Here is a 26,295-nt window from a genome sequence, read left to right on the forward strand (position 1 = left end):
AATAAAGCCCTACCTTGAACTTAAAAAAGGACTTAAATGGGGTCATAATCTTATTTAGGAAGTGTGGTGAGAAAGAAACTTTGCTTGGTCATCACAAGTTATGCAAAATGCCAAACCAAAATGTAGGCTCAGGAAAGCAGCATCCGTCAAAGCCTGAAATCCATATGTATCATTGCACAACTGCTATGCACACCACTACCTGGAATAAACGTGCGATGCTCTGCAATGAGAGCCGCCCCACTATAATACTAAGGAATGCAAAACAGAGTGGTGAACTTTGAGCTCTGAGCGCGCATTGCTCGTCACATTTAAATATAACATGCCACATGTAAACACCACATCGGTTCTGCAGATGTGCATTAAAGTCCATAGGTAGAAGGCAAAAAACCCAGCTGCTGGATGGTCTAAACATGTGCACATCTCTGGGAATAGTGATGTTCAGAGCGCTACAGGAGACCCAGTGTCTCCATTTCTCCACCCACCGCCTAATAGACCACACTACCCGCATCCATGAGCGTTCCAGTGGTCTTACTTGTGCTCAAGGCCGCTCTGGTGCTGGACTTGGAAATTAATCCACTTGGTATATACAGCTAGAAAGAAAAGTGAGGAGGTCAATATCTAGCACACTGAACTTGAAAGGCAGACTGTCAATCACAAAGCCTTAGAGGACACTACTTCACAATCGGACCCACTTTCAAAATCCATATAAATCCCCACAATAATATACACAATCTTCATCCACCATAGAGCCAAAGCATACTTGCACCCATGGCAATGCCCTTCTTAACACTGGTAAAATCCTTTCTATGGTTCTTCCCTCAATCGGCATCTCACCAGCTTAAGTTGCTCCTAATGATTTCACCAGATCCTCCTTAATTACCAGAATGTATATCTGGTCTGATATTTTGGCCATTATTTAATAAAGGCATTCTGGGACTCTTACACTTGTGCACCCGAGGTCTTCTTGGCTACGTGCCTTGCTTTGGCAGGAGGTGGTCATTTTGCTTTGGAGTCACTGTCTGGCATCCATCCTTGATATGAAACATTAAATCATCTTTGCAAAGGAACCATGCTGATATTCTTGTTTACTCTGTTAGTGAAATGATTTCTGGATCAGAAGTACGTCTCCAGGTTCATCCCGTCAATGGCACTTCGGTTCTACACTAGTTTCACCAAATGGAACAGGATTTGAAAGGTCTTCACAATAGAACTGTGCAATCACCTTGCCACACAAAGAGGAAGCATTTTGATTCCAGATCAAGTGAATTAATGACCCATTGGAAACAGGACATTATTTTACTTAAATAGAATACAAATATTGAAAGACCTTCGTAAGCGAGGCACAACGTATGGAAAACAGAACACCCGGGCTTTGGCTCCTCGTCATTTAGAGGAGATGATGAGTTTAGGGACACCAATGCTAATGCAAGCTAGATAAACTCATAATTGCCCTCACTCATCAGTTTTCCGGACTATTTCACATGCAGATGGGGCCGCGCAGTTCTGTATCAGGAAGAAACAGCAAGTGAACCATGCAGAATAGAATAGGCCACCATTCAAGCCAAGCAGATGTCAATGTGTGGTATGTAGGACAGTCGAGATTCCGCCTTCAGGCGCAAACAGATGTGTAAAAAAAAAAGTGCAGGAACAGCAGTATCAAAAACATCCTATAGACTTCATTGAACCACATAGATTAAAGTTCTTCCATCGAAGGATAAGGAAAGCACTTGCCAAGTGTTTATATTTATTAGGTGAGGCATCCAGGGACACTTGATTTACACACCAACTTTCACAACTTGTGTTATGGTGTAGCACTACTATATTTAGAAGCATCAGCAAAGCCAATAGGTCTTGCGCTTTGCCAGCCAATTCAGGTCTACCAGCTTTTCCAATCCCATTTGGCAATGCAATTTAGCACTGGTAAAAAATAAAATAAAAATAGAGCATTAAAACTAGACGCTACGACAGCCCAGCATATCTACCTACATGTGCGCCCTTAGTTGCGCACCCACACGATAAATGATAACATAGCTACCAATTTTATTTATTGTTCCAAAATGGTGGATGGCAATCATGGGGGGGGGGGCTGCATAAGAAGCACATTTTCAAAAGGAAGGTGCCTGGGACCAGATTGTAGTTACGGCGTCCCCCCACCCCACACACAAAAAATAAGAAAAAGTGATGAAGAAGTGAAAATGAAGTGGGTGGACTGGATGGGGAGAGAATAAACGTCAAGTGGTGCAACCAATGGGGAAAAGGGTAGGAACGTGGAAAAGTGGGGACTTAAAGGTAAACCCCAGAAAACCATAATCCGAATAGGGTTGTGCTTACATGTTGGTCTTGGGGAAAGGGCATTTTTTTATTGCGCGAAAATCGATGCCAACTAGTTCTCTCTGGAAAGACAGTTCACATTTCATCCCCGTCCCTCATCCAAACCTCAAGTTGAACCCCCGGAAATGAGACAGCTGCAGACCCCCCCCCCCCCCCCCCCCCTCCCCCGCTCCATGATTGCCATCCACCATTTTGGAACATATCAGCTATGGAGACTTAGAGACATCCTAGAAGCCCCAGTATAGCATTACAAAAAGCTATCAAAATTCGCTCAAACAGCAAGCAGAAGGACGGAGCAGAAGGGTCCAGTCATGTGCGCGAGGTCATGAGCGCGCTGGGACACGAGTCCCTGCCGGATGCGGCGCAGTGGACCACGCATGGAGGTCGCATTCACAGTAAAAAAAGTGTCACCATGGTGCCCCGGAAGCGCTCCCTGGGTAATGCGGGGGTTAAACCACCTCCTGGCGGGCAGGAGGTACCATGGGGAAACCGCAGGCCTAGTACATCCGATATTCCTAAGAGGGGTTCAAAGGGGCTCTATTTGTGGAGCAGCGAGGAACGGCCCCGGATGGGTGCGCAGGAATCCGGCTCCCACACTGGGGCCCGAACAAAAGACCGAAAGAAGTTACACGAGCGAAACGAAGCCCCCAGAAGAAGGGGGTGGCCTCTCCCCTCAGACTGAGACTCCCCCGCTCACATTTCCTGCTTCAGGATATTACAGATCGACTGGGCAGATGCGGCCGCACAGAGCTGGGAGCTAAAAACAGACACGGAAAACCTTTTATACCAATCCCAAAACGGTTCGGTTAACGGCACCATTTCTACATAGGCCGGTCACAGACAGATGTGTCGAGAGTAATTTTATTCAAGGCCGTCATTCATAACATGCCCACGAACTGGAAGAAAAAAAAAAAAAAATCACGGTAGAGGGTGGCACCACTACAGCAATAAATATCTCCGCACGGAGATGTTTTAACAACGCCTCTTTGATCTCGCTGTGAATCAGGCCTCACGGATTTAGAAAGACGTCCCTTCCGCCCTACCCCCAAGTATCAGGCAGAAGCGCGTTTCTTTTCTTCCACGAACCAGCTGAGCATCTCGTGACTTCATTTTAAAGAGATGGCCGCTTCCGGCGACACTGTATTTACTGCATTAAGGCCTCTTGCCACTGATGGATACACCAGCACGTTCTTCGGAAGCCCTTCACGCTACTACACGGAATTCCATAATTTTAAAACTATAAATGTTATATTTCTGGGCTGGCTTGCTTTCTTGTCCTCAACCTACATGCCATAAACTCACTATGTGGAGGGAGAGGGTTATTTTAATTTTCTGGCTACTACCTTGTACACGTCAAACACTTTGAACCAAAGCGCTTATGGCACCAACAAGTGATTGCGACCCTCCCAGAAGAGCCCTTTTGTTTCTTCCATCTAACTTCTATCCAACCATCCATCCATCCATTCTCCTGTCCACCCACTGATGTCCACCATTTCACCTCTCCATCTGTCATCTACCTGTCCATCCACACATCTATTCACTCATCCGCCCACCCTTACATTCCATTTTTTCAACTTCACTTGTCCATCCACCCTTGCACTTATCCGTCAACCCATCCACTCACTCATCCACCCACCCACCCACCCTCTCACGTTCATTATGAGCTTTTGTCTGCCAAGTTGCTAACAGAATAGGCCACGCCCATCAAAAACTACATCCTGCTGTAACTGCTGCAAGGGGGGGGGGGGGGTAATGACGCTCTGGACATTTACTTGGTGTGAAACTGCAAATACAAGCTTTTATTCCAAGAAGTCTGCTACTCTCTGCATAGCATTCCAAAATCCTCCTGTATTAGCTAAGCGCAATAGAGAAACTGGAGTGTATATAAATAAAACATCATTTTAACAGCTTGCGACACATTCCAGTGCTTCAGATCTAGAATAGTAAGTGTTACTCCCTTGAAGCGGCTTGCAAGAAGAGTCCAAATCCAGCGAAGACCAATTAGGTCTTTCAAACAGAAGTATCTAGGTTCTCAACCATAACTAACTGGAATGAAGAGGGGTGGTCCATTCAGAGTCATTCATGCTTAGAGGCAGCCAATAGAAGTTTACAGCCAAGAAGACGGTCTTCCAATTAGCAAGAGGAATTTTCATGGCGCAGGATTCATTCGAAGTTAAACTCATTGTGCTTCAGTGCAGCAAACAGCCTTTGAATGACTTATGTTAAGACTGGCCTGAAAGTCTGCCTCCCCTACCCAGAAAAAAGAAAAAAAAGTTTAATTAACCACACTGATCCCAAATCAATGTGGTGTTTAGAAGTGCCAGGTTTCAACTGTGTAGTTGGAAAAATCTTTCCGTTCCCCAAACAGGCCAGTGAAAATAATTGACAATGCCTGGTGAAGGCTGACAGACCACTGCAATGTAACTACACTGGCCTGAATCCGAAACCGGTCCCAGGATGCTGGTTTCCGGTCCAGGGAAGACATGGCTTGGCAGTTCGGGCTGGACTGTTCCCATGAGGCACAGGGTCAGACTGATTTGCATATGGCCATGTCTGAACTGGGGTGGCTGAGTGAGCTAAAGAACGGAGATGGATTAAACCAAGATCAGTTGACTGGGAGTGAGTGTTTGATTTGCTCAAACGCTCTGTCCATCATCCCCTTTTGTTTCACTACACTGGCCTTCCCAATTAGACCACAGCTGAACAAAGAAAGGGTGCAGAAGCAGGGGACTAGAGGGTGCTTACATTCATACACTGATTCCAAGAAGTCAAGAATCACATTTTAAGACTACGTCATGCACAATGTGCCCTGTGATCGAGGCAAGACCACCCCCAGCACCCAGTTACACCCCAGCCAGGAACATGGCAGTCAACCTTGTGTCAAATGATTGATCAAGAGGCTTTCAATAAACAAATTCAGTAAAAAGGTCATGGGGGAGGGGTATCCGCAAGGTGTGTTTCAAAGACCCAAACTCTGGAGTAATATTAGGGATCACCCAAACTATCTTCAGTTCAGCAGTTTTTTGAAAAGGGTGCCGTTCTGTACACATGACTAAGCACAGAGAGCACCCGAGGAATGCCAGTTTATGGAGCAGTCCTCATCAGCCTGGGCTGGACATCCATCTGTGATTGACTGTTTGATTTGTTCAACATTCCATCCATAGTTGCTCTTTTTGCATTGTCGCCCTTAGTGGGAAGGGGATGCCCAGACATGGGTCCCGTGCTCGCTGTGCCAAAGAATTCAAGCTAGCCTGGCTGATGAGGGCCATAAACAAAGAATCAAAAGGGGGAGTGAAGAGGTAGTGCTAGAAAAAAAACTCAGGTGGGCCCACCCTCCTCCAGTTAAAATGGTATAAATAAACAACAAGGTCCACCTCTAGAAGGTATTCTGTGAGCCAGAGTATATCAGGCATACACAGTATTTGTTAAAATACCCCTCACACACCAAAAGGGCCCTTGGTGTCATGCTTCATCATGGTCTTCCCGCCCCGCTGCGGGACGGGGCGTGCTAAGACTAGCGACTACGTTGGAGCACTTCGATATTGTGAGTGCTATGTGAAGTGTATTGAGAGAGTGTGAGTAGGGTCAGGAGTGATATGGAAAAGTGAGATTTAACCCCTTGCGTGCGGCGGGAATTCCCCGCCCATGCTGACTCCGCCTTGCGCGGGCGGAGTCATGACGGAACGGTTCCGTCATCAGCACAGCTCAGCCGTCGCTGATGACGGAACCGTTCCGTCATCAGCATGCAAGGGGTTAAAAGAATACCTGGCCTTATGAAAGCAAAAAATTCTTTATTAGTCATAGGTTGGTACCGTTAAAAATAGTGTGGCGGAGACAATCTAGCTTAACAGTGGGCTAGTTCTCATGGTGTTGTGAACATGTTTCGAGGCTGACGGCCTCTTAGTCAGGACAGGGTCAGATCCCTCTGTCACTCACTAAGGTTGGCAACAATGTGTGCTATGTGTATATACAAGTGAATCGAAAATAATACAACTGCAAAATGGCATTCAATATTGAACAGTTATAGCCCTGTCCGTATTTCTGAGTCGTGGGCTGGAATAAATAGGAGTCAGTGCCCCATGAGCCAGTCTGGAAGAGGGGTACATGGAACTTCCATTAGTTCATGAGCAGTCCTCGCAGAGGATGGGAGGACTGCTCATGAACTAATGGAAGTTCCATGGACCGGAATCAAGCATCCTAGGTCCGGTTTCTGGCTATCAGCGGTCTTCAACCAGGATAGCTTGACTCCAGTGGCCCAGTGAGCATGGGACCCACGTCAGGCATACCCTTCCCACTAGGATGCTTGATTCCGGTCCATGGAAGACATGGCTTGGCAGTTCGGTCTGGACTGTTCCCATGAGGCACAGGGTCAAGACTGATTGCATATGGCCATGTCTGAACTGGGGTGGCTTGGTGAGCAAAATAACGATGGATTAAACCCAGATCTGTGACTGGGGGGAATGTTTTGCCATTGTGCAACAGTCCGTCCATCACCTTGTGTGTTTTGCTGCAACAAAATGCGGCAACAGGTTTAAGATTAAAAAAATGCTTTAGATTTTAATAATACCCAAACTGTACATATTGCATTTTTTTCAATAAATTCTTTTAAAAGCACACTACACAGCTCATCTGGGAACTCCCTTGCAATATCATGTAAAAAGAATAAACGTGAGTCATCTGGAAGATTCAAGTGTCTCCATCAATTAAAGCAAATACTGGCTTCCAAGAACCCTTTACATTTGCATTTTGACCAGTTTCGCACATTTACATTTCTTTCGGGCAAGCAGGCACCCTGGCAAGACGGCTGGTTTCTTGTTTAGCTCTCTGACCCACCCTCGATTTTACAGCACACCAGGCTCCCTGCCTACACTTCAGCTAAAGAAGCATTTCTACTCTCGGTCATCTTTTCACAAAAACTAGGGGAACTATTTTACTTAAATTAAGAAGTATGGGCACGTCGAGCCCTCAGATCCCGCCCACTGCTGTCAGCAGATTTTATGCCACGGGCCCTCCCTGGCAGACCAGCCTGCACCATTCAGCAGCTGGTGCAGTCCTGAGCTAGTCCGCTGGTAACAAACCGCTGAAACGCTGCTCCCCCCGCCAGCTCATCAGTGCAGTGAACCCAACACCCCCTGCCTTTCACAGGCTCCGCAGGCCTTCCTGCTCTGTGAAGCCGGCTTGTCACACAATGGCAGCACGGCGGGCGCTAACCTTTTGTGACAGTCAGTGGCGGTGTGCGAGTGGATGGGTGGGAGGAGGCGGGGGTGGGCGAGCGGTAGATCAAGGGACTGGCCTCAGCGCTTTGCTAAACCTCAGCATGACAAGATTTCTGATGAGATTAGCATCTCTGCTCTCAAACGGAGGAAAGAAGTGAGAAACCGGAGGCTTGAGAGCAAAATGGAAGCGGGGCTTTCTCATGCAAATGCAGGTAGAGGGTGGCGGGAACGCGGCCTAGGGCAAACCGCACAAGCCTGGGGGTGCAGGGAGGGGAATTGGCTGCTTTTAAAAAAGCTCAATCGTGTTACTTACATATTCCAAGCAAGAAATTCGATCACTAGGGAAAACATGTACAGTCCCTTTTTTTAATTAAAGTAAGCATGCCTGCGCGTAATAACGATGCTCACATAAAATGTACCCAATGGAGATCATTTTGAAAATTAATTAAAGTGGTCTTCCGGCACATCTGCTGTGTAGGAGGGATGGTGTGTGCGAGGTTTGTGTTGTGGTGCTGGTGGGTAGGCACTGACGGTGCTGTAAACGGAGGGCAGCAGGTGGAGGGGCGATACCAGCCCCGCCAGAGGCAACAGAAGCATGCTAGCAAGGTGGGGTGACCAGACGAACCAGATTTGCCCGGACAGTCAGTTTTGCACCAGCTGTCCGGGCAGATTTCGGCAATTTCGTCTCATTTTCCGGTTTTTAGAAGGGGTAGACTGAAACAGTGAGAGGCACTTTATTGGGTGCTCTAAAGCTTTGCTAGTTAGAAACGGTTATAAGAAAGCAATTTAATTAATCGGTATGATTTGGATTGTAGAAATGACATTGTATTAAATTTCTTAATGCATCTTCCGTGATCCTATGTTGATCACAGCTGTTATTCTGCGCCATTCCGTGGATTAAAAATTGTAGTCCTATTTTCCCCAAATGTCCCGGTTTTTGGTTCTCAAGATCTGGTCACCCTATCAAGGGCGTCTGAAGGGCAGAGGAAGGCTAGGAGCATCAGAAAGAAGACTGAATTAACCTAAACGTCACAGATTTCTATTTTACGGCTAAAGGTTTGGCAGTTTTACAGGGGTTTTTCACCTCTTCTGAAATGAAAAAGTCCATGTCTGCTTTCATATTTCTGAATTTACTGCGGCACAGTAATGACGCTCATCCCACGTCACATCCTGAAGCCAACAAAGCGCATGAGGAGAAATACAGATTCAAATTATGGCGGCAAACTCCACCTAGGTTCAACAGCAGAGTCCAGGCACAGAAGGCCTGGTGAGAGGCAGCCGCCCCTGGGGTGTGGCTGAATGGGGTGAAGCCCATCCCCGCTTGGTGCTTCAGTGGCATGCTCACTCATGGAGCAGGTGCAACTCTTTCACCGAAGGCAAGCCCGGCCATGGTCAGTCCCATCAGATCTCACCGGACTGTAGCCTTGCAGGTTACGCTGTTGGTGGAAGGGGCACAGTAACTGGAGGTCTACCATTGAGGTGACCAGAACCTGTGCTTCCACTCTTCTACATACAGGGCCCTAGAGGAAGAGGCTACAGAGAAATTCTGTTTGGATAGCACCTAGTCCGCAAGATCCTGCAAAGGATGCTGTTCGCTGTGCCACCTACAGCTGCGACTGGATGATACAGGGCTTTACCCTTCTTCGCCCAGAGGTCCACGTTACTTGGGATGCTGCCGCATAGCCTTTGTGGTTAAAGGGAAGCAACGTAGTTCATACGAGTGCTTTAGGTTTTCAGTAGTCAGACTCCAGACAGAAGAAATTGTATCAGCAAAGAGGCTTTCTCTGGGTTTCCCAGTAGCGAAGTCACTTTCGATTAAATTAAATTCTAGTTTGTTCAGAAACCTATGAATAACTGGTGTCATTCAGGACAGCTTCGATATTGAACACCAGTGCACTAGTAACTATGCAGAAGGGAGGCCCGATTTTAGAATAGGCCAGAGAGAATCACTAGATTCTGGAGCTCACCAGCATTTCAATGAAAACATCCAGGAAACAAATGATAGTCAGCCAAACAGAGCTGAAGACATTGAGGCAGGTGATACAGAGTGTTAATGCGTTGCTTAGGGGTAGAAGCACATGCAGGTCTTTCCCTTCTTCGCCATGAGCCAGGATTCCTTCACAATGCAAGGAAGGGCGTTACCATGGGTGATGCAAGACCGTAACGGATAAAAGACAGCACAGCAGAAAGACACTAGAACGCACGGCTTGCAAGGAACCCATGTTGTACAGCCATTATAGCTAAAGGCCATTCAAGCACATGGCAGAATGTTATACAGTCAGGAGTTCGCAAACTGCATTAGATATGCAGGTGTCAAGAGTGGTTCTAGGTTACCATGCTAGGGGCATTTTAAAGTGAAAAGGAGTCTTCCAAACAAGCTTCACTCAAACTCCATTCTACGAATGCTTCCATCACTTAGGTGTTGGAGTTTGGATTTTGGACTTGCGAGACACCCATTATTCTGCATTACACTGCCGCCGGGACTGGAGACACTTCCTGCATGTCAACTGAGTGTGCGCAAAACTTTGTTTTTTCTTAATAAAAGAAGCCTTTGAACCTTCGAAAGCTGGGACAAAAAAAAAAAAAAACACCCGCCACAAATAAAAATGTATGTGCAGTGAAGTAAATGTGAGATGGACACATCTTCCCATGTACTTCAGGCCCAACTACACAAAAGTCTGTATATGGGGCAGCATGGGTGGAGACAAAGGCGCACAGCTTGTAGGTTTGCATTTACCAAATAAAGCTGTTCAACAGAAAAACACCAGCAATACACAAGAGTGGGCCTCCGCAGCCTGCAAGAAATTCAGAATTTACTGAGACCTCCAAACACAGCCACCTCATTTCTCTTAAATCACTCATTTTGTATGCCAGCTATTCCATGGTAATTCCTGCTGGCACAGAAGGGGACAACACTTTATGGACAGGAATGCGGCGCAGAGTAGTGAATTATGACTTGCTGAGATTAATTCAAGCATTACACCCATCCCTTTTGTGTTGTACCCCTAATACCACTAAGTTGTACCACTATTTAGATGTCCACTGCCTATTAAGAAACTAATCAATACATTACAACACTGCAGAGATTCACCTGTACCGCTTAAAAACCTTCTGTAGGTCTGAAACCACAAACAACTGAGATAGTCACAAAGCCAACCACACTGTATGTTCACGATACAGCTCGTGCACAGTACCAACCAGACACTCCCCATATGCACCCATTTCAATACAGCTCACTTAACTAATCATCCGTGAAGTAATTGGTTCTATACATCACTAGTATAACATGATCCACAAGCAGTCCTAAAGTTCAAACCCTATACTGTAAAAAGCAACATTGCTTGCCTCCAAATAGTTACAATAGAGTTTGTACGCACTTTTTTTTATTTTTTATTATGTGGTATAGAGAAATACTTTCAGCTACCCTCTAAGAAAGGCTTTAAGGCACACATTGCTTTGAGCTGTGTAAGCCCATCAGCCTGGCATCAACATTTGCTGGCATCATTCAACGATATCCGCAGCAACAAACGCCCTCTTCAGAGAAGGCAGCAGGTGCGTAATCCCCAACTCCCGAATTGTGTGGGATAATTAAACATGGCTTCAACGCAATGGAAGCCCTGGGACCAATTTACGGAGCCGTCTCCATTCCACATGGACTGCCCTCGGGAGCTTCTGGTTTCCTCTTAGAGAAGACCTTTGTCTCTGGAGGAGTCTGGGTTACTGTTCCTTCTGCCAGGGCTCGAAGGAGGAGGTTTACATCAGTGTGACCTCAGCATCCCAGAAGTAGGCACCTCTCACCCTGCAAAAAAAGTCTACGCTCATGAAGCACAAGAAGTGAAAGCTCTTCCGGGTCATTGTAGGCAGCGATCACACATTAATGACCAAAAACGCGGTCAGGATCACTAGAGAATTGAGACGATCACCACCATTCTCGGGAACTGCAACTTTGGCCCTCAGGGAAAACCACTCAACACGGTCCGTTTCGCAACAATGAATTTAACCCGGTCTATCGCGGTATTAAACAAGGCCTGGGAACAGAAGTAAAAGATGGCCATTCCGAGGCAGCCGCATATTTTGTGAACGCAAACTGAAGCATCTTCTATAAATTGGAGAGGTTGTAAGCCACAGCCATGGTATCAATTTATCATCAGCAGGGCATTTGGACAAGTTGAACACAGAAGGATTCAAAACTGCAAGGTACACTACCACCACCAAGCCCTTTAATCTACTGATGAGAAGAATAAAATGTGTTTGACATTGGCAAGGAAGAAAGGAGTAAGAAAATCACTGTACAAGGACTACAATTCCTGCAGGAGTAAAATCAGAGGGAAAGAGGTGAAGACAAGAGAGCAGAAAGACAAATTTGAGCCTTATTGATTATACATCCCAGTGCCGTCCCTGACCCACCCTGGAAATGGTCATTCTTCAATAGATGTAACACAGAAACCTGCAGTTGAGGAGCAGCTCACTGAACACAGAAGCACTTCACCTTTCACGCAGGCACACATGACTCAAGTGCTGCATTACAAAAAGGTGCCACATTTTCCAACTACTTGATGCTACACTGCAGTTACATAATAAAACTACCTGTTATGTACGCATGGACTCGAGCGGGCTAGCATAAGCGAAAACAATTGTATTCAGGACTTCTGTCTAGTTTCTGCGTAAACGACCCGGAAGAAGTACCTAAAACTACTATACCAGAGACATTGTGAGGCTAGGCAAGACGCCGCGAGGAACCGCCCATAAAGGAAGTAGCGGTGCTTGCGTAGGCATCAGAAATTCATCCTCGCCTTGGATTTCGGAGTCCGTGATCCTAGCAGAGGTCTGGTAAGGGTGCTCTGCATCAACTCCCTATACTCTTGCTCCTAGCACAAGTTCATGGAAATCCTTCCGGTCCTCCGTTGGAGAGCAATATCGCTTGTGCGGAAAAAGGTCCTTCGATTCGTTGGTCTTGCCCGGCATTTCAGCCCTTGGATTCAGCCGGCATTTCACATGGCTGAGACTTTTATGTTACGCTGGGAAGTTAAAACTTTGGGATTGTGACATACGAAAGCCAATTCCTGGGTCTTAACGGCAACACTAAACTGCTGGATATAGTGGCGTTTCACCACTCTGTTATTTACATCGTGTTACAAAACATACAGATGTTAATGCTGGGTTAACCATTTGTTGGATTGTGCCTGTCTGGATTGCGATACATGCTTGGAAATATTTGAAGGAAAGATTTATATATTGCTCGTCTAGATCTATTTAACAGGGGTAATAGGATTGGTATGGTACTAGACCCTCTCCCTGTGAAGCAGTGTGGAGTCTAGAAAAAGTAGGTTATGTGTAGTATTGAGGATGTGCACACTACAGCTTGTTCCTTATACAGGGTATAACACATGTTCAATGAATGGTTTCTCCTAAGCTTACCACACTGCAGCCATAACGAATTGATTGGTGTTACCACACTGAAGTTGCAATCTCTATGGAAGTATCTCAATCTACAGGTGTCATTCTTTTTTGTTACAGGTATAGGAGGTTGCATATCCAATCCATTATATTCTAATATAAATATATATACACACATATATATATACACACACACTGTCTTTATGATTATGGTGGTCGTTTCAGATCTCCCTCCCTGCTGTTCCCGTCCCTTCCTTCCCTCACTTGATCCTCCCACTGACCTGTGCCATTGCGGATATTAAGGCTTGGGTACATCAAGAGGTGGACCATTCTGAGCTACAAACCGATCCTGAGGACATGCACTCTGACACAGGACAGCAAAAGGTGCTCAGTACTTGGACCACTGGGATGGAAACCCACAGCCACTTGCAATGGTAATTCCAAGGAGTTCACAATCTAAGGGGAATAACTCTTCCACTGTAAACCCATGTGCAGATGCACGGACCATTCCTTTGATCATCTTCTTTGCTGTTCTATTTGGTGGGTATCAAGAAGGCGACCATTGAACAACTTCATAAATGATGTGGTTAACATGCCACTTCTTGATATCCCTCCCTTCCAAGGCCCTTGAAGCGATGCATCTGCTTCAGATCTACACCACAAACCATTCACCTTCCCCACACTAGACTAAATAAGACCACGTCAGTGGCAAGGAAATCCAGCCTGCTCACATGTAGCAAATTAAAAATTAAATGAGAACCCATTTTGGACTTTGATCTACACGCCCACATACCCTTGAGCATCCCCCGCAGCAGGATGGCTGGAAGACAGGTCATTTTGCAGGTATTCAATTCCATTGATGGCAGTGACCGAGCATAATGAGGGGCGTTGGACCACAAGCAAGGAAACCACACAGCCAATACTTAAGCAAGCTTGTACAGGATTCCTCAAGAGGACAGTGGACCAGAAAAGGCTAGCTCATTAATTCTCTGGTACACAAAACAGTTTTGGTATCTCACTACTTTCAGTACAAAAAGTAAATGAGCAAATGATAGATTTACTTTTGAAAAGAGGCAGGCCTAGAAAGGTGGTAACTCCCAACTAATTCCTAACCGGTTAGAAAGGGAAACCAACAGAAAAGGCTTTCGGAACTACAACAGTCTCAAGTGAATGAAATAGACAGAACTAAAGAACCGCACCAACACCATTCTGGAAGTTACAGGTTTAAGAAATCACAAAATATTTAATTCCTGGATAACTGGGCCCATTTCAATACAGCAAGTAATAGCGGTGGTCGTTCTGGGAAACTTTAGAAATAGTGGAAGGGGTATATCAGTCATACACCCGTGAAACTGGTCAGCGGTAAATTAGGCTTTTTCCATTTCAGCCTGTTATTGATTAGAACTGGAATAGGAATAGAAGCAGGGCACAAGTCCCAAAGAAAGAAAGGGGGGGGAGCCTAAGCAAATTACGCCGTATGTGTGTGACATCATAGGAAGTGACATCCGAGCTTAAGATCTCACACATGTTTAGCAGGTGCATAATGAGTGCATTTGAGCACATTACAATATTTAACAAATGGGATTTGCACCTGGGTTGTTCCCAAAAAAAAAAAAAAAAAAAAAAAAAAAAGACTGAACCCCTACGCAAAATCTGGGTCACTTTATACATGTATTTTCTAAAACCCCGCCACAAATAAATTGGCAACAAGGAGAAATGTGGCAGTAAATCTGTTCTGCTTAATTGTTTGCAAAGTCTGCATTTTAAAATATCGAATGGGTTTGCAGCATCCTGCTGTAGAGATCTTTGTGTGCCAACTAAAGATCAGGGAAGATTAAGAATAGTAAATTAACTCTGAAAGTTAAAGCATTTGCTGGAGATGCGTTTTGTTTAGGCCTAATTTTGAATCAAAGTAGCATAAAGGGTTAGTAGGTCTCCTGCAAAGCAAATCATGTAAAACACAGAGGATAGATTATTATTTTATTAAAATAGGTAAGTGGGTTACTGCTTTTAATGCAGTGATCCTTTTGTTATTTTAAATTCATAAAGTGTGATCCTAACATAACAGTGATCTACGAGGGACAAGCCGCTCCTACACCTTGTAGGACTCACTGCCTTATGCAACACACCATGTACATGGTGGAACACACTTTTATTGCCAATGTATAACGTGTGATGTAAGGAACCCCGACACCCTGCCAATGTATAACGTGTACGTGTGATGTAAGGAACCCCGACACCTTGCAACAGGAGGAGTACGACTACAGTGCTTTTAAAGAAATAACAAAATAGAGGTTTTTCAATTATTTGTGTAAATACTTGGACAGACCAACACATCTGACATTCTTACAGGGAATGCATATCTCTTATATCCAGGGACTGAACAAAATCAAAAGCGTGCCTCAAGTATTTGTGAAGTGATAAGCTGTGTGCCTTGGTTTCCCCCTCCACTGAATCTAGGTGCGAGGCTCCACATAGCTCCCAACCTGGAAACTCTAAGGAATCCACATAGCATCTTAATTTCGGACTTTGTTATGGGTCCAGTTGGAACCTGATCAGTCCCCTCCCCGCCTGCACGATGCTGCTGGGACCAAAAGCAGATAGTATAGACACTGCTGAGTTTTTTCCAGTGTCTGACAATCCCACTGGGACCCGTTTTCCATATTTCTGTGGGTCCTGACCTCTTGGCAGGGAAGACAGCATTCACTGTGTGAAAAGAGTGATAGGCATCGTCTACCCTTGTGTACCCTCGACTTGTGCCCTGTATAGAAGCTTTGATTAAACAAGTGTGTTTGAATGGTTAGGGATGTAGGTAGATGAAAAGGGAGCAAGAAGACCCTAAGGAATCGCATATGCCTTGATTTTGACCCAGGAAGCAGCAAGACTGCAGGATGACACTTTGTCTTTGATCTTAGAGTCAAAAGATGGCCTTTGCTCCGGCTGACCCAAACACATGCCTTTGAAGAAAGAGTAGGATTATGGTGGTCAACACAGCTGACTAGGATGCAGGTCCAAGAGAAAAGGCACTAAGACACAGCCAATATCTGATCATTTGTATTTCATCAAGAAGATGTGATCACAGACTAGGTGCTTTGCAATGGGCCAAAACCAGGCTGATTTTTCTTTAAGATAGTGATCACAGTTGGATTAGAAGTAGAGGTTCATATGACTTTAGTCTCATTCTGTAATTTCGAAATGTTTACATGCCCTCGCCACAACCTTCCTTTCAATGGTTTATGCTTACAATACCAGGTTATGCTCTGCTAAAAGCTCCAACTAAAAGGGAGCTCACTCCCTACCATACTTTAGTAGGTTTTACAAGATCCTCAAAGATCAAAGTTACTTTCCAGCAGGAAATGCTGGACGACCACAGGCACTAAATGGAGTGATATGGACTGAGACAACATCCCCTCTATCACACTCCAAAGACAGACACGTACTTTCCTCACCACACACAGCAAAAATGCAAAACAATAGGAGGAGGCAGAAGACTCATTGGTCTTACACTGGCTGCCAAAGCGGATTTTCACTCCTCACGAAGGCGAGAAAGCAGACAAGAACCCTAAATCAAGGATCCGATCCACTAGAAACACAGTTCTAAGACCAGCATCATTGAACAGTAGTCAACTGCACCATCCACACTGTAGGAACTTGCAGTGTCATGCTCTGGTCTTAGAAAGAGGGTTCAGGATTACTGCATTGCAAACCTGAAAGATTAGGATGCTGCCAGGCAAGGAGGATCAATACACTGCAGCCGGCACTGCTCCAGCCACAAGAGCCACTCCATAGCACCAGAAAGGATGTCAGGCAGAATGCACCATGACCATCTCAGGGTGGGTCCAGCACTCAGGTTTTTAGTTCTATGACTGCCATCAGCTTATTGCCTCACGCGAAGGAGGCCTCGCCTGCATCTTACTGAAACTCTGAGCAGTGAAATTGTGTTTGATGCTAACACAGGACTGAAGTGTTTGAAGCACAGGCCTCCCCTGCTTTCCATCAGGGGTTGCACGTTTCTTTGTAGGTAAGTGCGGTGCTTTAAATGGGCAGGTACTGCCCGGTACTGAGTAACCGCACATCTTTAATATGAAAGGGAGCGTACCTGTACTTCAGTACTGCTGCAATACATTTAATGGGAGAGTAACGAACCTTCTCAGACACTGACAGGTATGACAAATAGTGAGTACCTGCACCTGAAAGCACAGGGTAAGGGGAGCACATCTCGAAGAGAGAAGAATTCTGAAATAAGAGCACAGTTCAGACCGTGGAAGTAACATCCAACCAACCTTGAGTTTGGAGTATTCTTGGGAGAAGCACCTCACTTCCAGCTGCAAACCAGTGCTTGAACCCAAGGCGCACAGCTGTGGTGTTCCATAGACCTGTGCATGCTTGACCTCCCAAGGTCAGCCGCCTAGACCCTAACAGCCAAGACACGCCTATGTGACCTTACATTATCAGAATTAACATTCGCTTTCCCCATTTCCCAGTTCTGCTTAGACTTGTGATTCTTTTGATGGACTTCGAGGTGAAACCAAAACTTCAGCCATCTACATCACACGGAGAGCTCCCTGCAGCATGATTACCGTGCAGCAATAAATGTTACCACCAGTCAACACTCCAGCCCCCTAACCACTCCTGTGGGGGGCAGAGTGTGGGGATACCTTCCACATGTCCTGAGTGAGGTAATCTCACACTAGTGCGGTCACACCAAACCAGTGAAGCTAGCTTGGCCGGTGCGGTCCATGCTGAACAAAGACGCTTTCAGTGTTGCTATTCATGGTGTGCACGTGCGTCAAGTTTGCACTGCTGATAGTGCTGCACGTGGTGAATATGCACATATGTCCAGCTTGCCCTGCTGCTTGTCCTGCCCGTTCCATGTGATCCAAACCTGCAGTGCTGCAGCCTCCATCCACTTCACCTGTTCAGTGCAGGAGGCAAGCGTGCACACTCTGTACCTACTCCGTGTGCGAGGAAAGCTTACACTGCAGAAAGTAAACCTGCAATTGGGTGTTCAAAGCTCCTTTTCGTAGAGGGCCAGCGCTGGAATTGTGCTCACCAAGCCTGCCCAAGTCGTGTCACCACCTTACAAGTCCAGCCAATTTAGCTTATTGTTTATTTCTATTTCCCGATATTTCTCCTGACTCACTCCCTTACTGAGGGTCCAAGTCTGAAAAGTACCGGCCTCGAAAAATGGGAGCTGGTGCCTGCGTACATTTACACACGGAGTAGGCATGCCCCGTTAGCAATCTTGTGCAAGTAAACGTGCTAATGCTGCCCAAAATGTAGCATTCGTGCTGCTGCAGACTGAATGCTGTGTGCCATGGGAAACGTGTTTCCACTATACAAAATGCAAGACTATGGACTTTGTTCATGTTGTAAATTTTAGCTCGGAGGACAACTCCAAACTCCTTTATTTCTTTCGCTGCATTGGCAGTGCAAGGAGAGCTCTCAGAATAAAAATAAAAAAATTAAAAAAGCATTTAAAGTTAAATGCTTTATCAACCCCAGAAAAGTCTGCACATATTGTGTTGGCTAAATCCAGCTGAAGTGACACTTGGGGGTTGCTTTGATCCCCATGGAGAGAGGGTGTCAAGCGTTCCCTTCTGATTTGTAAAGCTGGCAGTGGCAGCTTGGGTGGTGGAAAGGAGATGTGGGGAATGAGAAATGCACTGATGAGATTCCCTTTCCTAAAAGGCATGAGAAAAAAAGGAGCAGTCGTATGCAGATTGTGGGGTGGTCCTCAAGAGTCACACAGGGTTCTCATTTGTGATCTTGACTCATGATGACCGAGATAGGATTAGGAGCTGGAGCTCGGACGTCAAACCTCTTCCAAGGACAGGTGTCCCGGCACCAGTGTGCACAGGATTGCTCCTGTATGCCATAGAGATGCATATGAAAACAGGCCTTGTTAACACACTAGGATACCTTTGGTTTGTTCTCTGTAGAACCCTTCATTTCCTTCTTTCAACACTTTGTGTCTCTTTCCTCATTACACATCCTCTAGCCAACACGTGTTTTGCCAGGCTTCGTCGCCTTGACTTCCTCAGGGCTTGAATTGATCTAAAGAGTCGTAGTCTTATAAATTCTTGCTAATGATGCCCAATATATTAACTTTTCAGGCAGACACTGTGCGGACGGGCAGCTAAATGAAATAGACTTATCAGCTCACAAATAGCTGTATTGTTTACTCGATCTGAGGATTGCAAATTTAAATGATGTAACACACAAATGACACTGGTGATGAATACATACATAGTGATTCAGCAACAGGAAGGGACTTAAGATTGAGTTTTGATAATTATGATGCTCTCATTCATGAGAAGTTATGAGAGTTTATTTTCCGAGCACCATTGACAAGAAATTAGAAGACTACAACACTTATTCAGGAATTTATACCAAATTAAGCCCTGAAGAAGTCAAAGCAATGAAGTCTGGCGAAACATGTTGGCTAGGAGGTGCATTGAAGAAAGAACAAAGTTTTGGGAAATAGATCTAAAACACCCTACAGTGAACAAGACATAAGTTACTGGTCATGGTGTGCGCACAAGATCCGTTATCTTTTGATCCAGGAATTCCTGAACTTAAGGAGCATTGGTGCGGCTGCTCCTTTGTCTCATTGGAGCATCTCAAAAGTTGATTGCGATTTACTGTAGGGTACTAGGGATTGAGTTTGCGCTAACATAACTCGCCACCATAGCACCTATTGTTATATAGATGCCACATAGGTCTGCAGTCACAAGGGAATCTTTTTTCTTCCGCAGTACCACGTGTGTTTCCTGGGACAGAGCAGTCTTACAAAGGGGTGGTTTTCTTGGGTGGCAACAGCCATCCTTGAGGTTTAGCAGGGTATAGGGTGATCTACAGGTTACTGGTGCAAAACATAACCACCAATGCACAAAAATGTTAACAAGGCCAACACCTCCAGACCCCCCCTCCCCCGACAGGACCACCAGATTGGAGTACGAGCCTACATATTCTGCTTGGACAACTGCACTCCTGAGCAGGTGCAGCGGAGGACTAGTGCCCCTCGACTTTGTGGTGCAGGAGCAGCCTTCACCGGTCATGTGGGGTGAAGACCAAAAAGGACCACATCCAGGATCCAGTGGATGGTATCAGCTCAGGTGGGCAACCAGATTAAGGCACCTGGTTGCCAACTGCCCCTGAATAATAACCTGTAATTAATTGTGTGGTCTTATTTTCTTCAGGTTCTCATTGATGCCCAGGAAGCTTTAAGCTTGTCGGGCAATGATACAGCGACACAATGCCAGAGCCCATGGGTCTGGTTCGAGAGTTCAGACTGGCTGCGAATCTAAACCAATGCATTTATATAGCGCTGCTCATCAACCGTGAAGGTATCCAGGCACTGGGGGTGAAGAGGGTGCTGCGGTTGGGAGTGGTCAGTAGATCATCAAGTTATTTAGGCCATTTCTGGAGTTCTGCGGGGTGGGTGCCGTCCGGGCGTGGAGAGGGTGGCACCTCCGGGGTAAATCACAGGATGCTCTGATGTCCAAGGGGACGCGGTTCTCTCGTTATCAAATGTAACTCCATGGAAGGCTACAGAGAGGTCCAGAGAAGAGAGGACAGTAGAACAGAGGACAGTAGAACAGAGGGCAGTAGAACAGAGGGCAGTAGAACAGAGGGCAGTAGAACAGAGGGCATGGCTAGTCATGAGTTAGACTGACAGATGTCAAGAAGTGAGGTGAGGGTCTGTCAGTGGAGCGAAATAAATCAGTCTATAATAATTTGGGGGCATCGATGTGCACCATAAAACTAACATCTTACCCCACTGCGTTTCAGTGATTGTTTTTGGTACTACACACACCGTCTTGTGGTCCCTACCCACTACAGCGCCTCAACGCGAACCTCACTCCACGTTTCCGAGTGCACCATAGCCCAGACGAGCATTTCTTCCACAATCTCCACGTTTCCATTCACACTGCCCTTTGTGCAGCCGCCGTCGCCACACAAAGGGAGCGTGTTTGCACTGCAGCCGGACACCGCCCGCCAGGGCTTGAGATGAGGAACAGATGTGCGGGTGGATGAGGTTTCAGCATGGAAGCGCGTTAGTGGTGGTCGCAGGCACGGCTGCCGGGGGCTCGGAGAGGCCGCTGGGGCACCGGGTTTTGCTGAGACACAAAGCGTCTCGCCTCCACAGGTGAACACAGAAAAAGCCAGGGCTCCGGTGGCCAGCCCTGCACCAGACCCACGCCGTGGCAGGTAGGATGGAACGGCTGGGTACCATCTGATGCAGGCACGGCCCGCCCGGACCAATCAGAGGCGCGCTGGAGCCAAAGGCGCAGGCTACAAACTCCATCCCTTTGTCCCTCCCCGTCTCAGTTTGCAGACAGCCACAGCAGACAGAAATCGCCATATTGGTTTGATGCTGGACGCACAGCAACATGCCCGGCTTTAAGTACTTGTCAATTATATTTTTGAACCTCTGACATCCCTGAAAGTTCTCCAACCCCACACTGCACCGGTGGGGTAACTACGGACTCCCCCGTGCTGGACGGAACCACCTTCTCTACGGACGGACAGTAGGCTCTGCCGCACGTGCCCAGTCTAGGAATCAACTGAGATACCACGAGGGAGGAAGTTGGGGGGCTGCCAAAGCCTTGCTCCTCCCAGTGTCACATCTGTTTCCCAGACTGGTGAGAGATTCAAGTAGCAAATGCAAGGGCGAAGGCACAACATCGCAGCCTCGGGCTTAGTGACTCCGATCTCTGCCAGAGGCAACATACACCCACCCCCTTGTTATAGCAACGGCTACCGCTCACAAAAGTCTGGCTACGCAACCGACCTCCCCAAGCCCCATATGTGAGAATTTCACGATTTAGGAAGACTCGCGGCTACATAAAATGTAGTTTTCCTACACTCATAGACCTACCTCCCTTCCATAAAAAATAGCGCAACGAAATAAACGCTAGTAAGTGAGAGCTGGGTATGATGTGCAAAGCGCTGGCATAAATCCAGGCAGAACCGTCTAAGCCTTTCACCCAGACATGGTCCGTCGATAAAATTCGTGCCAAATTCGTTTAAATGCAATATCCGTGAAAAGGCGTGCTGTACATTGATACAATTCAGTGATGGGTGAAGAGGAGGCGATCCCCAGGTGCCTTAACATTACACCTCTCCTGTTAAAAATCGGAACAGACGAGTTCTTAATTTCCAACCAGCTTGAATGTCACTTCTTGTTGTGGGAGCCCTCAGCCAGCCTCCCCTCCCCCCAACACACATTTTTTCTACACAAAGAGTTCCTGATTCCTCATGGAAAAATCGTCCCCTTAGGACGGAGGCAGAATGGAACTGAATGCGATAGTCACGACACGTGGTCTAACTTTAAATGGCTAGAGTTATAATCCCAGCTACTCCACGATCAAAGTCTGATCGTGGGCAAATCGGTAAACATCCCCCATCTGTACAAAACTAACGGATGCGCTTTGGGCAGAATGAGCTTTGCAGACCAAAGGAATCAGCCACCTCAAACATTCAGTAGTAATGACAGGGGGAGGGGACATTGGGCTGAGCCATTGTCTGAAATGCATATCGCGGGAGCAGGGGGCCAGTCACCGATGCAGCCAATTCACACCGCCATCAGCATTCAAGCTCCGTGGATGGAGGGGGCAGGGGGCGTTGTGCCGATCCAGAACGCATTAAGCAGCAGAGACTAAAGCCCTTTGTGTTCCGGATCTGTGTGTGTATGTAGGTCGTGGCTTATGCTCGTGCACACCACAAATCCCCTAAAGCGTGCACACTGTGCTGCACTAGAAGCGTTCAACACCAAAATATACAAGTGCTGCTTTTCAAGAAGCGGGTCTAGCGAGGTGAGAGCCGGCACTCTTTGCAGACCAGGCAAGATGGCACGGAAGAAGCTGGCACGGGCAGCCTGCTGTCGAGCCCAAAGCTCCTTGAGGCGCCCTACAGGCGTAGGTAGGCGCAATAAAGCTGCCAGCCCCCAATGACAAGCCCCAACAACAACTCTAAATGATGAAAGGAGGGTTGGCAAGGAAGGGGCGTTTTGGTCCCCCCCCCCTCCTGAGATTGAATTCAAGTGGGGCACAGCACAGTTAAATTTCTTGGGCCAAAAATGCCACAACAAAATATTGCAGACTAAACAAAATGAGACGAATGCACATGTGAAGCTTAGAAGGGGGGTTTAAGGGGAGGTGGAGGGGTAATAATGCCAGACTCCCATCGGTCATGAAAGGCAACAAAAATGGGGGCGACACTTTGGAATCTGTCGATAATGGACAGCCCCTCACTGACGCAGGAAAGAGATTTACCCTGGAGATTAACTAATGGAGAGTCCGTGACGCCAACACGTGCGCGTCAGCAATGGCCACAGGGAGAGAATATATATTTTTTTAAAGACATGTTCAATCCTTAACCCGGTTTTAACACTAAAACAGAGGCTGCACTAAACTCGTAGATAAGGGAGTCTTCTACGGATAATAAATCAGGTTTGAGGTCTTTTCGACGCTGTTATATTTGCAATATTCTCTATATTAATGGCAAGTAGTAGAAACAGAGCTGCAAGTGGACTAGTGTTTCAGGCAGTCCTGGGGCTTTGTATACTATTTAGCCCTCTGCATCAATGTAACTATATGCCCATAACGCCACATGCGAAAGCAAAACTACATGTCCTAGAAAGCACAGCGTTTCTGGCGTAAAACCAGGAATGGCTGCGCGAGCGTGTCACATGGCGCGAGGATACCTGGCAGCTGTGTGGGAGGAGCCAGTGATAAACATGAATTAATCAGTTTGTTCAGTATGTTAAACAGGGCGTTGTCCGTAACTGTTTGATACATGTAGATAAACGTTATGGGAAAATCTGGGTTTGCATTGTGGTAAAAAGAAGTCGGACTAGAGCATCCGCGGGGTAGAGAGCTGGCCGACGTCACCAGGGACCACGGAGCCCTCTGTGCTGCGGACACCAAGAGCCCCGGGGCTGGGTGTGGTGGGGAAGAGAGGGCTGTTAGGTCGTGAATAATATATTGGTAAGCGTGAGTCACTAGCAAGGTGGGAGTCGACAATCACAAGTCAGTGCAACATTACAATGTAGACAAGCATCACCGCGCTGCACGCACAATACTGTGAGAAGGCATCAATTTCATCTGGCACGATAAAAAGTGCTGCAACAGCACAAAGTAGTTCCTCGCCAGCAGTGCAGAATGGAGTAGAGCTGCATCACTACACAACAGCACTGCACCACGAGTGCAGATGCACAACCTACATTAAATGCACCCTCAACAGGACGCATCTCAATCACACTGCCGGGCAGTGAATCAAAACAAATACAGATCATCATCACCGTCACAAAGTAACGCAACATCGTTGAGGGCTAGTGCACCATCCAATATCAGTGAGCTATGCCCAGCAGTAGTGCACCATAGGAGCAATATAAGTGCATTACACTAGTGCAGGACCATAGACTAATAGTGCAACACATTAACAGTACATCACAACCATCATTTCTAGTAGTGCTTCTTCACTGCCGCACCAGCGTGCACCACTTTCTAGTAAGGCTCCAAGAATAAGACATTACTATACGACAATAGTGATTTATCAACTGAGAACACCAACGTGCTTGAAAATAAGGCAACTGAGCGCCGTAAGTAGTTGCTGCATCATAGTAGGTGGCAATGGCACCAGATTCATTCAATCATCAGTCATTCAGCGGTGCTTCCAGTAAACATCATACAGAAAAGCATCCTCTATATTCGTTACTTAGCAACATACTGTTGCCACGGCCAGTACCAAAACCCTTCAATAGTGCACAGTCATCACCAAACCAGCATGGTAACGGTGCACAGCCTGTACTAAATGCATCCTTTGCACTCAAGAGTGCACCTGACAGCCCACCACCTATGAACGCACCCCATCCCACAAGCGCGCGCTGTGGCCCCTCGCGCACGCGCGCCCCCTCCTCCTCACCTTGCCGGGTGGACACGTTGCGCTCGTTGCCCGCCTTCAGCACCACCTGCGGGTAGCTCTGCTCCAGCACGAAGAGCTCGTCCTTGCCCACCTTGCCGCTCTTGCTGGACTTGAGCGTGCCGCTGGGGCCCGAGGGCGCCAGGTAGCGGCCCTCGCAGTCGCGGAAGGCCACCTTGCCGGCGCGGAACTCCAGCGTGTAGCCGGTGGCGCGGTCGGGCGCGGCCCCACCCCCGCGCAGCCCGCCGTCGTGCGCCAGCAGGCGGTGGTCGGCCGTCTGCACGCTGTAGCGCTGCTCCTGGAAGAGCAGGGTGATGAGCGCGTCCACGCCCCAGGGCACGTCGCGCTCCACGGCCAGCTCGGCACGCGCCGCGCTCAGGTGCGCGTAGCGCTTGCGGCTCAGGCTGTAGAGGTTGCACTGCGGGTGCATGGCCAGGTGCACGCTCCAGCGCTCGGCCGGGCCCATGCTCTGCGCGAAGCAGCTGATGCGGTCCTCGCTGCCGCCCAGGTAGCGCTTGTGCGCCTCGGACTGCAGCGACCAGCGGCCGTCGTCGTGCGCCACGATGGCGAAGCGGCACTCGGGGGCCAGCTCCTCGGCGTCGCACGTCACGTTGCCGTCCTTGTCGGCGGCCAGGTAGCGGCCCAGGTGGCTGCGCAGGAAGACGGACGTCGAGTCCTCGGGGCCCTGCTCCAGCGTCCAGATCTGCTTCTTCTTCATGCTGGAGGCCGAGGCGTTGATCTTGAAGCCGAAGGTCTCGGCCGTCAGGTACTTGTTGCCGCAGTTGATGAGGCCGAACTGGATCTGCACCGAGTCGTTGGTGCCGTTGGTGGTCATGGTGAAGGGGCTGCTGGTGCAAAATGGAGGGGAGCGAGGGGAGCGAGGTGTGCGCGTGGCGTGTGGTGTTGGGATTTGCGTGCACCCTGTTTCTATTGTGTGCACCCTCTCCACCGAGCAAACCCCTTGTCTGCTGCTGCTGCCTGCAGAGGAACCAGCAGCCCCGCTCTGCACCCTGACAATGCCTGCTTCACACAAACCCCTCCAGCTGCAGCCTATATAGGCTGGGTGATGTCAGCTGCAAGGCTCCTCCCAGCCCCGCACACAGAGGATGCAGAGGGCAGCTGCCTCTCTTTTTTATGTTTGTTTTTTTGGTACATTCCTAAAGGGGGAGAATGCAATTAATACAAAGGGCAAACAAACAAGCAATTGCCGCACCGGACAGACCAGTGTGCCATACATCAGAATAGAGCCACTTTCTGTTTCCAGTGCCCGGCAAAATAGCGGATCACGTTTCTGTTCTGCAGACTCCAGGAAAACTCGGGGAGAGGATTTTCGCTAGAATGAGCAAAACTGGCGAAATGCAGGGGAGCTGTCGCCGTGGGCACACAGCAAAACTTGAGGTCTAAGCGTTTTATTGTGTTTCCG

The 26,295-nt window shown here is 47.5% G+C and overlaps 1 protein-coding gene across 1 annotated transcript in view; it reads right to left on the reverse strand.

The window, feature by feature from the left end:
* The window catches only part of FSCN1 (fascin actin-bundling protein 1), a 64,926-nt gene extending 39,008 nt beyond the window's left edge, over positions 1–25,918 (reverse strand). Inside the window, exon 1 of the mRNA XM_086940665.1 lies at positions 24,876–25,918. Coding sequence (XP_086796791.1) covers positions 24,876–25,707 — 832 coding nt within the window. The 5' untranslated portion in view covers positions 25,708–25,918. The remainder of the gene's footprint in view (positions 1–24,875) is intronic.
* Between the last annotated feature and the right edge of the window lie 377 nt (positions 25,919–26,295).

The sequence above is a fragment of the Lissotriton vulgaris genome, chromosome 10 (genome assembly GCF_964263255.1).
Source record: "Lissotriton vulgaris chromosome 10, aLisVul1.2, whole genome shotgun sequence".
In the NCBI taxonomy this organism is placed as follows: Eukaryota; Metazoa; Chordata; class Amphibia; order Caudata; family Salamandridae; genus Lissotriton; species Lissotriton vulgaris.